General features: G+C 38.2%; 1 protein-coding gene across 5 annotated transcripts in view; it reads right to left on the reverse strand.

Moving 5' to 3' along the window:
- LOC114455207 (DNA-binding protein SATB2-like) overlaps window positions 1-16,584 on the reverse strand; it is an 85,684-nt gene that overhangs the window by 32,431 nt on the left and 36,669 nt on the right. For all 5 annotated transcript variants that reach the window (XM_028436283.1, XM_028436280.1, XM_028436279.1 and 2 more), the window contains exon 3: window positions 11,789-11,974. In XM_028436283.1, the coding sequence (XP_028292084.1) occupies window positions 11,789-11,974 (186 nt within the window). The remainder of the gene's footprint in view (window positions 1-11,788; window positions 11,975-16,584) is intronic.

Genomic DNA, 16,584 nt, shown 5'->3' on the forward strand with positions numbered 1-16,584 from the left:
GAGGCTAATCAGGAAGTGAGGTACACCCGTGTGGAAACAGGAGGAAGGAGGGGACAAGCTATTCACTCTCACACAGAGAAAGAGAGAACAGGGTGTGTTCAAACCAAAATGAGCTCTGACCCACAAACAGACAGAACGAACAAGGCAGAAAACCAACAATCACCGACAAAGAGAAAACTGACGACCATTTAAAGGTGCAGTCTGCAACTCTTATATTCTCTAAAGCTGTCACTATGTAAGGACAGCTTTACATGAAACTAGTAGTTCGTGTGAAAAAAAGAGACTCATTGAGTCCCGCCCCCTGCTGCTCCTGCAGCCTTTGGCAGATTGCCAGAATGCACCACGACCGAGCGAAAAGAACCAATCAGAGCCAGGATTGTGTTTGATGGACTGACTGTCTGACAGTTGTTGCTCACAGGCCCCGCCCCTTTCCCGGAGCTAGAGCACCGTCTTTTTTACAGTGTATGGTCTGGAGGAGTAGAAGATGGAATTGGTGACTTTTCTGCTTGAAAGGTAATTACTGCTGTTTGATTTACATTATGTTTGATTTGTAATTGTTACACTGGAATTCTGTAGTGCATGTGTTGTTTGTGTGTGTGAGCAGCAGCCTCCATGTGGGCTGCTGTAAGTGACACTGTGTTGTTGCTGCTGCTGCTGCAGAGGTGTGTGCACACAGAGAGAGAAGCACTGCAGTAACGTGCTTTTAACAGAGCATGTTATATTACTGTGATGTTGCTGTCGGACTAACATTAGCTTGTTAGCTCCTCTGAGGGAGGGACTTTGGAAAGTTTGGAGACAGGGCAAGAGAGCAATGGGGAGGGAGGGGGAGAGAAGGATCTGAGAGTTGCGGACTGCACCTTTAAAAAAGAAGTCATAGAAACTCAATAAGATCTGAAGCCAACACCTTCACTGAACCTGTACACATCTAGACAGGCAACCTAGTCTCATACAAAAAATACACAGAAAAAACCACAAGAGGACGCACACATCCCAACAAATGGAACGCGCAGAAACAGGCCCATATTACAGCAGGGAATATAAACAGATACTAGCATCAGCCAGGGAGTATACAAACCCCAGGCACTCACACCTGGAAAGTCCTGCCTGGCCTTCAACAACTTCTCACGAGCCGTTAAAAAGACTTGAGCTTCGGCTAGACGCACGCTAAGAAGCACTGGTTGGTTTAATCACCAACAGACGGCAACAAGCAGCCTTGATGGAGATGTGTGTGTGTGTGTGTGTGTGTGTGTGTGTGTGTGTGTGTGTGTGTGTGTGTGTGTGTGTGTGTGTGTGTGTGTGTGTGTGTGTGTGTGTGTGTGTGCGTGTGTGTGATGCCACACAGCTGGATTGGATGATTTCAGGAGCTACAGATTCAGACTGGAGGGGACACTTTTATGAAGCAAAGCCTGTAAATGGAGGAGAAAACCATTTGCATGCTGCTGCTTTGGAGAACTAAGCAAAGGTTCTTAACTCATGGGTCGAGACCCTAAAGTGGCTTTTAATAAGTCTGGTGTCACATTCTGTGGTTAGGTGTATTTTGTATTGTTTTTTTTTTTTCTTGGTTATGTTCAGTTGTTTGGTGACACACCGTGTTCTGTTTCAGCAGTAGATTCCCGTGGTTCCAACGTGGTTTTTCTTTTAAGTTTTGTTCAGCTTCGGTTTATGTTTGGTTTAGGTCCTGAAATGATTTTGTTGTTATTCTGCTTGGGTTTTCCCCTGTCTCTCAGTGTTTGCTGCTCTATTGTATTGTTACCCCGCCTGTTCCTGCTCTCTGATGGTCTTTGAGTTGGTTTGATTATTCAGTGACTACATTTGTTATTAATTTGGTTTGGTATTTGTTACTATTAAAATAGACTTAGTGATCAAAGGTCAATTTGCCTTGGCAAAAACAAATAAAACCTTTTGTTTTGTAATTTACTAGAAGGTTTTCAGGTGACGGTTAAGGAAAAAATGCAGTCTCAACATTATTATCTCTGCCAAGGACATATTATCTTCAACGTTTATTTATTTATTTATTTGTCTGTTAGCAAGATTATGTCAAAAGTACTTTTTAACCAAATATAGACCTTACACCAGGGGTCACCAACACAGACCATGTGAGGTGTCCTACAACCTAACAGCAGCACTAGTCACCACATAACCTGATTTACTTGCCAAGCTTCAAACTCACAAAGACAAACTCATATGACAGTCAGAGTCTTAGTAGAGTTAAATACTGTTGCACTTTATGTAGTTTTGGTTTTAAATGAACCATTTTTAAATGTTTATATTCACTGAAACAACGAGACAAATGTGTTCAAGTATCATGGATAGGATTTTAATAAATGCTGCCGATTTGGTTATAAAATCTTACGTAATTGTTCAATTGTAAGAACGTGTTTCAGTTAGCAAAAAAAGAGTAGCTAGTGGCTAGTAAAATGAAATAAAAAAAAAACATGATGATTCCTTATGAAATGTTTCAGAAGTGGCAACTTAAAAATGAAACTGTGGCATCAATTAAGAGAAATAATGTTGCATGTTGAAATAAATATCTACCTTTTCAAGTGGATACTAAGTCTTTCTTCATTATCATTCCCTCTAATTAAAGTGAAACTGGGAATTTGTTGCAGTATTTCAGTGTCTATCAAACTGGTGGCCCGTTGAATTAAAGAAAGGTTGGTGAGCCCTGCCTTACACCATGGAAGATTCCATTAAATGTTGGGATCCTGATCAATATACTGACTCCGGATTATTTTCCAGAATAAAAAAATTCCCTATCTTGCAACATAGGCAAAATTTTAAAAAAATCATATCATGGTTCGTAATTGATTGATTTTAATGAAATTTGACTCATGTTAATGTATGTCAGGTACCTGTGCCTATAATTGTGATTTTTCAGAAAAAATGACAGTGCTAATAACATTTTGACCTACTGTATGTTTATTAATGGGAATAGAATTTTTTCCAAGTCTTTAACGTGTGAATGATCCTGGTGTCATGATCAGGATCATTGATAAGTGATAATATCTGGGTAAGAGGAGACTTACTCTCTGAGTGTGGCTGTTTGTTTTTAACACTTCCACATAGAAAGAACTGTGTATAAATCACTAAAATAAAAAAAAAAGAGTAAAGCAAAGGTTCTCAACTCATGGTTGGAACTTGGATGTGGATCGTGAACATTTTCGAACGCAAAAAAAAAAATTTGGAGATTTAATTGTGCAGTAGAGATGTTTCTTCTGAATCATCTGGATGATTAACTTCATTTTTATATCACTTTGTTTGCATGACAAATCATAAAAACGAATCAAATCAGGAACTGAATTCTAGTTCCCTGTTCAAGCAATCCCATTAGACATTCAACAACATCAGGATAGCACAAATGAGTCCAGCAATATGAGGCAATAATGTGTTGCCTCACTCTCCTCACTCAGCTGTTTCTGAAAGTCTTCCTGGCACTATTTTACACGTGCATGAACACAGTGTTTGTTGGTACTCCTCATGTCCCAGCATCCATCTGCATTCTTAGTTTTTACAGTTTTTTTTTTTCGTTGTGTACATTTGTTTTTCCCAACAAGCACTTTTGATTTCATGGACTCTAGATATTTTGTAAATAGACTTTTTTTACCTGTCCTGTCACTATAACCCCTGGGATTTGAGTTTTGTAGATTAAAACTGATGTTACTTTTTGTTCCGTGGATGCGCTTTTTGACTTTAAAAGTAAAATCAACATTATTACAGCTTCGGACTTGTTCTTAAAGTTACAGCAAGTACATTTTTACTCCATCATTCACACACAGGGCAGCTTAGTGCTTTACATAGGCAAAGAAACACATAACAGTTGAGTTAAGATCCAATGGAAATCACAGGAACAGATATTAAAACATTGAAATTTAATAATAGCATTAAAACAGAAATATCAAATCTAAGAAGAAAAAAAACGGAATTTTAAAACAAAAAAATGGTTAAATAACAATTATTCATTTAGAAAATGCTCCACTATACAATAGTGTTTTCAGGCCTAATTTAAAGTCCCTGTGTCAATTTGATAGTAATTTTATTACCATTTTTTTTAGGAAAAAAAATAATCCTGTAAATATCTGATTTGAAATGTAACAAAGTGTAGTTTGTTGATAACTGATCATTATACATCCTCAGTTTTGCTTTCTGCTGGCAGGCGATTTAGATTCCTGTAATCTGTGATCCTTGTTGATGACGTAAGCAGAGGGCACTACTTTCTGCATGAATATAACGGATGTCTACATGTACGCACACAAGCAACGTGGCCGGAGCACGTGGAACTGTATCTTGGAAAATGTTCATTTTCCATGTTCATGCTCAGATGCTGATGAATCTGTGCATAACATTCTATTTGATGAGATCTCTGGCGGCGGGCAGAGGGGAACGGACGGCGGCGGTCCCGGCACAAGCCCAGGCCCGCTTTGCACCACAGAGTGAACTCGCCTTGTTCTGACAAGCCAGAGGCCGTTCACCTTGGAAACCTATGAATATGGGTCAGACCTTTTCTACCAAGCTGAGGCAACAGTGTAAAGGCATTGGACAGTATAGTCTAAGGCAGGGGTTCTCAACCTTGGGATCAGGACCCCATTTGGGGTCGCGAGACAATGGGAGTGGATCGCCAGAAAAAACTAAGAATATTTTTTTTAATAATTTGAGCCCATTTTTACTTATTTTTACCCTTTTTCTGAAACTACACCATGCTTATCATAATTTAACCTATATTCATCACTTTTTCTTGCCATATTTTTGCTCCTTTTAATGCATTTTTGCTTTATTACTCTTATTTCTGCCACTTCTCTATTAAATTTCAATCCCTTTTCTGTAACTTTTTTCCAGTTTCAAGAGATTTTTGGCTTTTATAAACCCTTTCTTTCCACCACTTTTGTGTTAACCTCTTTTCACCATATTTCACGATTTGTCACGCCCATTATTTGCCAGTTTAAACTGTGTTCCTACTTTTTAAATGACATTACCCACACTCCCCTCCCCATTTCTGCCACTTTTGAGCCACTTTTACCACTTTTTCTGTCTGTTTTTTGGCCACTCTAATTTGAAACTTTTAAAATCCCATTTCACCACCTTTTCCCCCATTTTTGGTCACTTTTAACCCATTTTATTTCTGATTAAGACAAAGATTTACATCTTTAAGATGACTATCTACAAAGGCGCAAATAATAATAAACTTCCTGGATAACAGTGAACATTGTTCAGATCAATAAATAAATGGGGTTATCACAGATTCATAGAACAATGGACCAACATCTTACTGACTTTATGGATGGCCCCCAAAAATCTCTCCCCTTTATTCCTCCTTATAGATGGCCCTGTCTCCACATGACTGTGGAAAATCGGAGGCCCTAGTCGTCAACCTGTGCCCCAGCTGGTGACATCACACACTTAAAGTCAAGATTAGAGAGAATTTTCAAATAATCAATTTTGTGTGAGGTTCATTATGAAAAATACATATCTGAAGTAATTTTAAGGTGTGTAGTTTTATTTAGGAATGATAGGTGATCTTCTGATACAGACTTTACGTGAGCAATTTATCTGATGCATCCATTCCTGCTCCTGAATGTCTACTTGGTGGTCTAAAGCTTCCTCTGAGGTTCCTCTCCAGTCTACACTGGCCACAGTCTGTTAGTTCCTGGTGTTTTCTTCATGTTTTCATTGGTATGAGCGAATAATAGAGAGCACAGCCCGGCTGAGTGAAATCAGATATAACTGAGCTGTAAACACTGTGAAACACAGAGCAGGAGATCAGACGCAGCGACAGAAGGAGGAGCGACTGCTTTTGACCCGTCTGGGTCTCATTTAGGAAGAAGTAATGTGATTAGCTTTGTTTAGTTTTTAGCCGAACCCCATAAAGAGGCCAACAGGAAAAACTCTGTGTGGCTGGTTTTGTGTGTGTTTCAAAGTCCTATAAGACAAAAAAAAGTAAGAGAGAACATGCAAACTCTGCACAGACTGAGACTGTAAAACTTTGGTTAATTAGAGTGGGACACAAATTTTAAGTTATTTTGAATTAATTTGTGTATTGTTGACATTTTGTGCCATTTTGTGTCATTTTGTTATAATTTCGCATCATTTTGTTGTTGTTTTGTGTCACTTTTTTATAATTTTCTGTCATTTTGTTGTCATTTTATTATCATTTCATTATGATTTTGTTGTCATTTTGTGTCATTTTGTCATTATGTGTCATTTTGTTATCATTTTGTGTCATTTTGTTCCCATTTTGTGTCATTTTGTTATTGTGTCATTTTGTGTCAAATTGTTGTCATTTTATTATCATTTCATTATCATTTTGTTGTCATATTGTGTCATTTTGTCATTATGTATCATTTTGTGTCATTTTGTTCCCATTTTGTGTCATTTTGTTATTGTGTCATTTCGTGTCAAATTGTCATTTTATTATCATTTCATTATCATTTTGTTGTCATATTGTGTCATTTTGTCATTATGTATCATTTTGTATCATTTTGTTATTATGTGTCATTTTGTTATCATTTTGTGTCATTTTGTTGTCCTTTTGTGTCACTTTTTTACCATTTTGTGTCATTTAGTTGTTGTTTTATAATCATTTCATTATCATTTTGTCATATTGTGTCAAATTGTTGTCATTTTATTATCATTTCATTATCATTTTGTTGTCATATTGTGTCATTTCATTATCATTTTGTCATTTTGATGTCATGTTGTCCCATTAGCTCAAATTCTCCTAACAAATGAAAATGTTAAAATCTTATTGCATGACTGAAGAAAAGCTTTTTTCAGTTCTTTGATTTCTTTATCTGATGGATTAATGATGTTTTTCATGATTAAGTAAATGCTATGCTATTTTTTTCATTTTGTTGTTTTTTTTTTTTCTTCACTGCTCACAAACCACACGCAGATCCCTGAAAACAAGCCAACAATTTCACTAATGCCGACTCAGGCGGAGACAAACGGGTGAATGAGCAGCCAAATGTAGTCACCGAGGACACGTGACAACACGCAGGGAGACAGACGGGTACATGACGACGCTGGCATGCGAACAGGCTCGCGCTCACTGCGGGACGCTAAATGCTTGAATTATTGATCCGTCAGGTTTGGTCCACTCTGCAATGCACTCGTCCGCAGGTTGAAGCACAAACCATTTGTACCATTTCCACCTCTTTGTGTCAATGTCGACTGGTTGGTGCAACAGACCTGAGTTTAAACTAGTTAAATCAGATCCAAAGTAAGGTTTGGTTTGGGAAGCTGCCCGACCGGCGCATCCGGCACACACACACGGACTCACATTTTCACACAATAGTTTCATTGTCCTTCTTTACGTTCAGTCCAAACGGCCTCAGCATTGCTTTAACCGGTTCCAGGTTTTAGACTCTGTGGCTGGCTCATCCCAGTCCTCCCAGTATGCCCAATGGGAAGTAGTCTCTTTATTAGGGATGGTTTTCCTCTGAAGATCAAGAGATCAAGTCTTTAGAGGTTGAGTCTCGAGTTTTTTGGGTGAGTCTTTAGAGATTGAGTCTCGAGTCTTTGGAGGTTGATTCTTGAGTAATTAGAGGTCAAGTCTAGAATCTTTAGAGATTGAATCTCAAAGTTTTTAGGGGTCGTGCCCCAGTCTTTAGAGGTGCAGTCGAATATCTTTGGATATTGTGTTGTGTCTTTATAGGGTGAGTCATGAATCTTTAGAGGTCGATTCTTGAATAATTAGAAGTTGAATATTTAGAGATTGAATCTCAAAGTTTTTAGGGGTCTTTTCTCGAGTCTTTAGAGGTAGAGTCTCAAATCTTTAGGTATTGTGTAATGAGTCTTTACACGGTGAGACATGAGTTTTTGAAGGTGACTCATGAGTCTTTTGAGCTTGATTCTTGAGTAATTAGAGGTGAAGTCCTGAGTCTTTAGAGGTTGAATCATTAGAGATTGAATCTAAAAGTTTTTAGGAATCTTGTCTTAGAGTCCTTAGAGGTTGAGTCTCAAATCTTTAGATATTGTGTCATGAGTCTTTAGAGGGTGAGTCTTGAGTCTTGAGCGGTCCACTCATGTATTTAGAGGTGAGGATCAAGTATTTAGAGGTAAAGTCTAAAGACTTTAAAGGACCAGTAGGGAGTTCCCATGAGCGTGATTCAAGACTGAGTTCAAGTCCTCTTCTCTGGGTGAGAAGCGTCCAACTTGCTTCTCCACACTACCTTGCAGTCCATTCATATCAGCCCTCTACAATGAAACGAGTTTGTTACTTTTGATACCTCACTTGATATGATCTGGTCTGAACGTGCCTTAGGACTACAGGCCAACTTTATTCTGTTTGGAGAAACGCTGCTCCACCAGCCTCACAGATTAGTGGTAAATTAATTCAGTCAAAAACCTAAAAATGATCAAACTAGACAAACTTTGTTGATGTTTCATTGGTAAGTTTGTTTTACTGTCGGACTCCTGCCACTGAGAGCTGAAGCGTTTAACATGACATGACACCCAGCACATTGACCATTTAATGGCTTTTTCAGACAGAGTAAAATCAAATACTGAGGATAGGGTTAGGGTTAGCCTTAGCGTATGAGGCACAGGCTGTAATGTTTGTTATGTCAGCTGAGCAGATGAAGACACAACCTTTCAGGGACAAAAGTGAAAACTGTCCAAAGGCAGATAAAGTTACAGAAAAATTCATATAGAATTCCAAAAATTCTGACAAACTCCCAGTTTTCTTTTTTCTCATCACTTTTTTGTAATTATCAAATGCCAACACCTAACTATAACCCAAGTCCCCATCCCCCAGTTTACAAACCCTCACATTAACCTTAACCACTCTAACCAAGCCCTAATCTCCAACCTTTCCATTGGGATTTTATCCAGTCACTGTCAGAGACTTAGAGGTACATCAGAATACAGAATGGGGTTTAAAACTACAGCTACACTTTTAATATATGAGCCTATACATGTATGTGCTTTACAGTCCTTATCCATCACAGCCCTTTCCACTGTTACACCTCCAAGCTTTATGCACACATAAGCCACTGCAGATAAATGTATATGCTGTGTATAAACTGGTCTCAGGGACTGGGAGACGTGGCAGTGCGACAAGGATCCCAATCATTTAACCAAAGTACAGGTCTGCTCCAATCCAGGCTATAAAAGCCTTCAAACCCTTATAATCGGAATAAACAATATCTCCCAGTTAATTACTGGGCTGGGCTAATTAAAGAAAGGCCACAGCTCTTTAAATACACCGCGGGAAAACAAGAATGTAGGACACAATTCAAACAGGGAGAAAATAACTCGGACTCTGTGTAATTTTGGTCTGGGCCCACAGAGGAAAAAATGTATAATTTAAGCCAGAAATTATTCATTTAACATAAACGCTTGTTTTACAAAACAAAAGTCTTCATTTGGGGGAAGAGCCGCAGGGTGTGTGCTTTGTCTGAGATCCATACACTGTCCTCCAGTTTCAAATCCGCTTATAAGTGAGTGGCAACGAGCGTCACGCAGGTCGGTTAGCTGCGTGTTACTGGTTGAAGGTGTTTCTGAGAAAAAACCCTAAAGGATATTTAAAACCTCAAAGTTGATGAAATTTGACAAAAAGTCAAAAACAACACTGTGATGTCAAAGGATCGGCAGAACACACAAACACGCACTTTGTCTTTAAACACTTTAAGGGGCGGATTCACAAAAGGTTTAGTGGTATTAAAACGTATGCAAACGTCACTCCACGAGCTAATAAGATGTACAAAGCCCAGAGAATAAGGACTGCATGTCTTCAGTGGTCAGAATGCACCCTCATCCCATTTAGCGCATTTCCCTCGCATTGATGAATATGCATAGTAGGCAGATCTCCCAGGGGGGAGCAAGAATATGGGAGGAGGAAATGCAAATAAATTAACGCAGGGGACGCATTGCGATTCATGAAATCTGTAAATGTTTGCAGTGATTGTTTTAGTATGGGAAAATAGTACAACTGAGAAGCAGGTGCAGACGCACACGCAGTTGACAGAAAACACAGCAGAGATGGAAAAAAGGCTCCAGTGTGTGTGTGTGTGTGTGTGTGTGTGTGTGTGTGTGTGTGTGTGTGTGTGTGTGTGTGTGTGCGTGTGCGTGTGTGTGTGTGCTGTGCGCAGAGATGGACATATGGATATGACCATGGATCAATATTGCTTCGGGCTCACTGCTCCACTGAACTCCTTTCTATCTATGTTTTGAACGTCAAAGTCTCGTGTCGTGTTGATGTCAGGCCAGAATCAGCTGGTCAGATGTTACATACGATCACTGGTGGCACAATGGTGACACAGGGCTGCTCAGACCTGCGCTGGATGATGGTCAGTAGTTAATCTTCAAAGAATGCAGACTGATTGACAGACTGTGTTGCTGTATTAACTCAGATCAATGGTAGATAGGATGGTTTCTGTCCAAATTTGCCTATTTTGCATTGACTAATCAGAGCAAAGTTATAGAACCGGACGGAGCACCCACATTAAATGAGGGGGAAAAAATATCATTAGGTTTTAAAGTTGTTTAAAAAAATAAAATAAATAAAAGATTTGTATTTTTTTATTTAGTTTTCTACATTATTTAATGCTTGTGCAGCAGAGAAGTCCATCTGCCTCAAATTTAACTTCCTTTAATGTCAATGTGCTTGTGCGCACTGACGTCTCCACATTAAACGATCATTTAAATAGGGGCGGTCTGCACCAGTTCTGCACATGCACTAATCATTGCTGCAATCTTGGTGAATTCCGTGCAGCAGGTGAGGAAACTGCATCACGAAAGGATTTAGGGAAGCATTTGAATTACCACCCTTTATTTCACAACTCTGACTCTGAATGCTCATTTCCCATCATGCCCTTCTTCACTCAAGAAGAGCGTAAGAGTGTAGTTCAGGGAGTTTTATTGGAGAGTTAATCTGAGTGATAAAAAACATTTCATTATAGTTTTCGTAGACGACATTGTGATGAAATGTTGGCGGTCAGTGTATGTTTTGGTCATTTAAGTTTTTGTTCAGAAAAGGAAATCAAAAAACAAAAAAACAGTGGTAATTTGATTTTCATTTTCAAATTGAAAAACTAAAATTTAATAACGTTGTACTTTAATATGATACAAGACTCAAGAAAAATACCCCGCCAGGTTGCACTTTCAAACTATGACTCAGCATTAAAGGGATCCTCCACTGGACTGTTGAAGACTCATAAACCCTGAGGATAGAAGTCCTTTTGGGTGTGAGTCCTTCAACAGATTGTGATTTACTCACTAACTTCAGCCATCAGAGCATCAGCAGAGGGGGAGTAAAGGTCCCTTAGGAGAGCTCTTCTTCTCTACTTCATTGTCTACTACGAAACGGCAGAGTTGTGTCGCCCCGTGCGGTCACAGATTTATTTTTGGGGTCACAACTGTTTTTATCCTCTTTCCATACACAAAAGATGTTTACATCTGCATTTTTCACTTTTCCTGATTATTCAGAGCAACCGAAAGCAGCACAAATTAACATTTTGACCAAAAAAGCTGCTAAATGATCTAAAAAGCAGGCTGAGTACTTCACTCCCACAGAAAACAAGGGGTTGTTAACGGGCAAATGAGGCTGTGTGACGTCTTTAATCACATGATTTCAAGATGGCGGAACACAAGCTCTTAAACGCTAAAGTAGTTCCAAATTTCAAAGTCAATAAAAATTTATATGGTGCAAAATAATGTGTTTTGTTAGGCTGTGGTGCTCAAACCATGTAGACTGTCATGGTCAAACAAATGCTTCCTTTATTCTGAAGATTATTTTACTATTTATCAATGAATAAAGTGAGTGCTGTGGGTCTCCTCAGTGTCTCCCACTGACCGTGAGCCTGAGCGGCCGAGCTGTGTGAGTAGCCGAGGGCCAGCAGGGCCGTCTCCACCAACTGAGAGAACAGGATGTCCTTCCTGACCAGCACAAACTCTGCATGCTCCTCCCGTCCTTCTCCTGCGTCGGCCTGAATCACTCCGTCCGACTGCTCCACCACGCAGAACACTGGGATCATCAAACCTGTGGAGGAAACCCAGAGTTCCCATTAGTAGTTCAGGGGAACGTCAGGACAATTAATCTTCTCTGCGTTACTGCAACGGGATACGGGAAGCATTTTTAGAAACAACAGACTGACAAATGTCACGTTAATCTGTAGTATTGGTTATAAAGTCTTTGACTTTACGTCTCTCACCAGACACAAATAAATCACACTTTAAAGGCATAGAAGAAATATATATTCCCATTATTAACCATACTGTAGGTCCAAATGTATAGGAATCGACATTTTTTGAAAAATGATGAAATGCACAATACAGATTGTGATCAAACTCGGTTGAGAAATTGAGGATCGGTCAATTACGAACCAAGATATGAATATTTGAAATGTTGCCAAATTTCAGAGGTAGGGAATTTCTGAATTTTTAAACTGAATCAGAATCAATATATTGATGACAAAAATAGTCAGTTTTCATCGACTATAGCAGAAGTGTCAAACATACGGTAAATGTCGCAGAATGCATGATGAGCAATTACTGTATATAAATAATGTAACTTATCATACCTGGCTCAAAAAAAGAAAAAGATAACATTTTCTATCGAAAACATAAGTGAATGCTGATTGGCTGAAATCTCCAAAATTGTGATGCCCACATTTAAATGGATGTTCTGTGTGTTTGAGGCTGAATATTGATATAAACGACTCCCATGACATTTCTGACATGGATCTGCATTTATATGATGGGGTTGTGTATCAAACTCATCACATGGGTCAACAAACCCTTGATCTTTAACTGGTCTCATTTTAGTTTGTTTGCTTTGATGAGTCAGATGTAGAAATGTTTTTAGGTTATTATCTTATTATCTATGTCATTATTTACCATTTATATGCCATTGATTTACTAGTCCAGCCCTCGTGAGATCAATTTGAAGTGGAACCCAACTAAAATGACTACGACTAAATACAAAGACAGAGAGATTAAAACTATGACAAAAAGAAAATTTGGGATTAAAAAAAAAAACCTGATGAATTCAATATTAAATGCATTTTTTAAAAATCAAAATCAGAAAATCTGTTCCAACAAATAATTCCAAGTATTTATCATTTAAGAGAAATGGGATCTAGCTGCCTTTGGTCTGGTGGAATACTGTAGCCAACTAAAATACATTTAATCCAAATATTGGCTCATATTGAAGTCAGGCACAGGATATGATGGGGGAATGTCTGTAAAAGTACAGTAAAAGTTCAATAAAAGTTATTTTACTGGACTAAACCTTTTTAAAATGAAAAAAAATGTTTGATTTTTTAAATTAGAACAAAAACCAACATGAATCCCGGTGACTAAAATAAGACTAAAACTAACAATAGTGGGTTTTGCAGTTGAAATTAGCACTGGTATGTTTGAAGGGTTTTGGTTTTTTGGGGGTTTCTTTTTGCCGTATGGTTAGTGTTTCATTCCTTTCCCAGTGTTTCCAGGATCAGCTTGGAAGAAGTCCAGAAATGTCCTGTTTTTGGCCACATTTCTTCTTTTTTCCTGAAACCTTGTGATTTTGGCCTTTGTCGGTGAGTAATTAATTAAAACCCCTGGCGTTAGGCAGCGTCCCAGCTCTAATAACACACGTGTGTGTGTGTGTGTGTGTGTGTGTGTGTGTGTGTGTATGTGTGTGTGCAGTCCATCCCAGCCGTTGTTTTAATCAGTCAATTCCTATATTTCTGTTTGCCCCTCATGAATCACGGGCTCTCAGTCCTCCTGGCTCTGCTGGAGTGAATTACACTCAACGTGCTTCAATTCTAGTAAGTGAATTTGTCCCAACAGGGAAATATAACTGTCAGCTCAGCTCCAGCTCCATACGCCGGCCTTTAGAGCAGTGGTTTCCAACCAGAGGTACGTGTACCCCCACGAGTACTTGGACTCATTGATGAAATTATTTCCAACACCATGACTCATTTTAGAAGACACTGTCCATGTTTTACTTCTGCTAACAATAGATGGCATTAATGAAGAAGCAATAATACGACATAATGACATATGATGAGGGACTGAAAACCAAAGCCATAGACATTAAACCCAGACAGTGTTCATCTGTACTCCAACCCAAAAACAACCCTTTTTATCCTCATTTTATATATAAAATAATTATTGACTAAGATGATAAAAACTACAAAAAAAATATATTCAGTCATCTCTCTATGAATACACACTACTTACACACTTACACTTACGCCCATGACTTAGATTGTGTCTATGGGTTTTCAGCTGGTAAGTTAGTTTGGTTAAAGACCAGCGTTAATTTGGGTGATAACGAAAAAAACATTTTATTATAGTTTTCGTAGACGACATTGTGATGAAATGTTTGAAAATGTATTAAAAAAATTGTCAACGTTGGCTGTCAGTGTATGTTTTGGTCATTTAGTTTTTCATTCAGAAAAGGAAATCAAAAAACAAAAAAATCAGTGGTTATTTGATTTTCGTTTTCAAATTGAAAAACTGAAATTGAAATTCAAGGCATATTTCTTTATCAGGGTCAATAAAGGATGAACAAACATTGCTGCAGAAATCGCTACAAATATATTGCACCAAAGTGGGAGTGGAAAAGGTTTTTCAGCAAAACGTGAAAAGACTATATATATATACAGTATGCATTGTGTTGAAATATGGGATTTGTCTGTGTAGTGAGGTTAGAACTGACTAAAAAAATACAGATTTTTTTAAATTTATATAATTGATAATAGTAATAAATGCACATAGTTATGAGTTAAAGTTGCTGAAGAATCCTAGTTTTCATATAAATGCACACCAAATGTGTATCAGTGAGTCGCATCTATGCAAAATCTCTTCACGTTTTGCTGAAAAACCTTTTCCACTCCCACTTTGGTGCAATATATTTGTAGAGATTTCTGCAGCTGACAAGCCTTGTTTTGCCATTTCAGAAATTATTTCGGAGTACGGTTCCAAAGACGTTTTAAACAGCAGTGAAAATATAGAGATAATTCATATATTTTGGCATGAGAAAAACAGCAGCGTCCTCATATGTGCTCTTATTTTGAAAAAAAACAATTTCTGGTCTCACTTTTAATGAAAAAGAGCATTTTTTACCTCTGGTATTTCTGTTTTTTGGTTTTAGAAACAAAAACTGAAAATCAACATATTTTTAAATGTTTGTTTATCCCTTTTTGACCCTGATAAAGAAATATGCCTTGAATTTTGATTTTTTTTTTTCAATTTGAAAACAAAAATCAAATACCCACTGTTTTTTTGTTTTTTTATTTCCTTTTTGAATGGAAAATTCAATGACCGAAACATAGGCTGACCGTCGACAATGACAATCTTGCAAATGCACGTGAACAAAAACTATATCAAAATGTATCGATACTTCCTTTATAGAATAAAAACTAAACTTAAATGTTCACACGGTACGAAACCCAATCAGAACTAAGTCTTTTTTCTGGGAAGCTGGTACGTGATCCAATAGAAAGACCATTTTTGTCCTTTTTTGTTATTCTGTGTATGAAAGCGTATGTACCGTGACAACAAAAAGCTTCTGATTCATTCACAAGTAAGCTGATGTGTTGTGAGGAACAGCTCATGTGGTCTCCAAATGGCAAAATGTCCATCACTGGATCAGAAAGAACAGATGTGTGGACAAACTTTAAACTTTACATTTCATATAAATTGAGACAAGACGGTGATTAAATTGTGTGGAGTATCCATAACAAACCTGAATCAGCATCTGCAGGTGAATCTATTGCACTTTATGCCAATGACAGCCTGTATTAAAACCTGTCAGTATCTGAAGGTAAAATGTTTAGTGGGTTTTTCACTTCAAATGCTGAACAGGGATTTTTTTTTTAAATACATATTTTGACTATATTTAAATATTTCAGAGTTGCTCTAAATACTTTTACATTTAAAAAACAGTTTTAAAAAGTGATGCCAAATTGTTGATAGTTCACTTTTTTTTATTGTGTTCTGTATTTACACAAATGGCACTACTGTTTTTATCATATATATTTTATTTTCTGTTAGCAATGCATATCAGGCCCACTGCAATGTTAGTTTGACTGTCAGGACAAAAACTTGTCTAGGTTAATTACTTTAATATATGTGTGTGTGTGTGTGTGTGTGTGTGTGTGTGTGTGTGTGTGTGGAAAGGAAAGGTTGATCAAATGAATGATTTTCATCCATCCATCCATTTTCATACCCGCTTATTCCCGTTTATCAGGGTCGCGGGGGTCTGCCAGTGCCAATCTCCGGCTCTCATAGGGCGCTGGGCGGGGGTACACCCTGGACAGGGCGCCAGTCCATCACAGGGCAACACAGACACAGACAACCATTCACTCTCTCATTCACTCCTATGGGCAATTTTAGAGACTCCAATCAACCTTACAGTCATGTTTTTGGATTGTGGGAGGAAGCCGGAGTACCCGGAGGAAACGCAGCACGCAGCACGGGGAGAACATGCAAACTCCACACAGAAAGGACCCAAGTCCACCCCAGGGCTTGAACCCAGGACCTTCTTGCTGTGAGGCGGACGTGCTAACCACTAAGCCACCATGCGCCCGAATGATGATTTTTTTTATTTTTTTTTAATGAACTAATTTTTCTTTATGATTTTGTCAACTATATCTGTAT

This window comes from Gouania willdenowi, chromosome 21 (assembly GCF_900634775.1).
Source record: "Gouania willdenowi chromosome 21, fGouWil2.1, whole genome shotgun sequence".
In the NCBI taxonomy this organism is placed as follows: Eukaryota; Metazoa; Chordata; class Actinopteri; order Blenniiformes; family Gobiesocidae; genus Gouania; species Gouania willdenowi.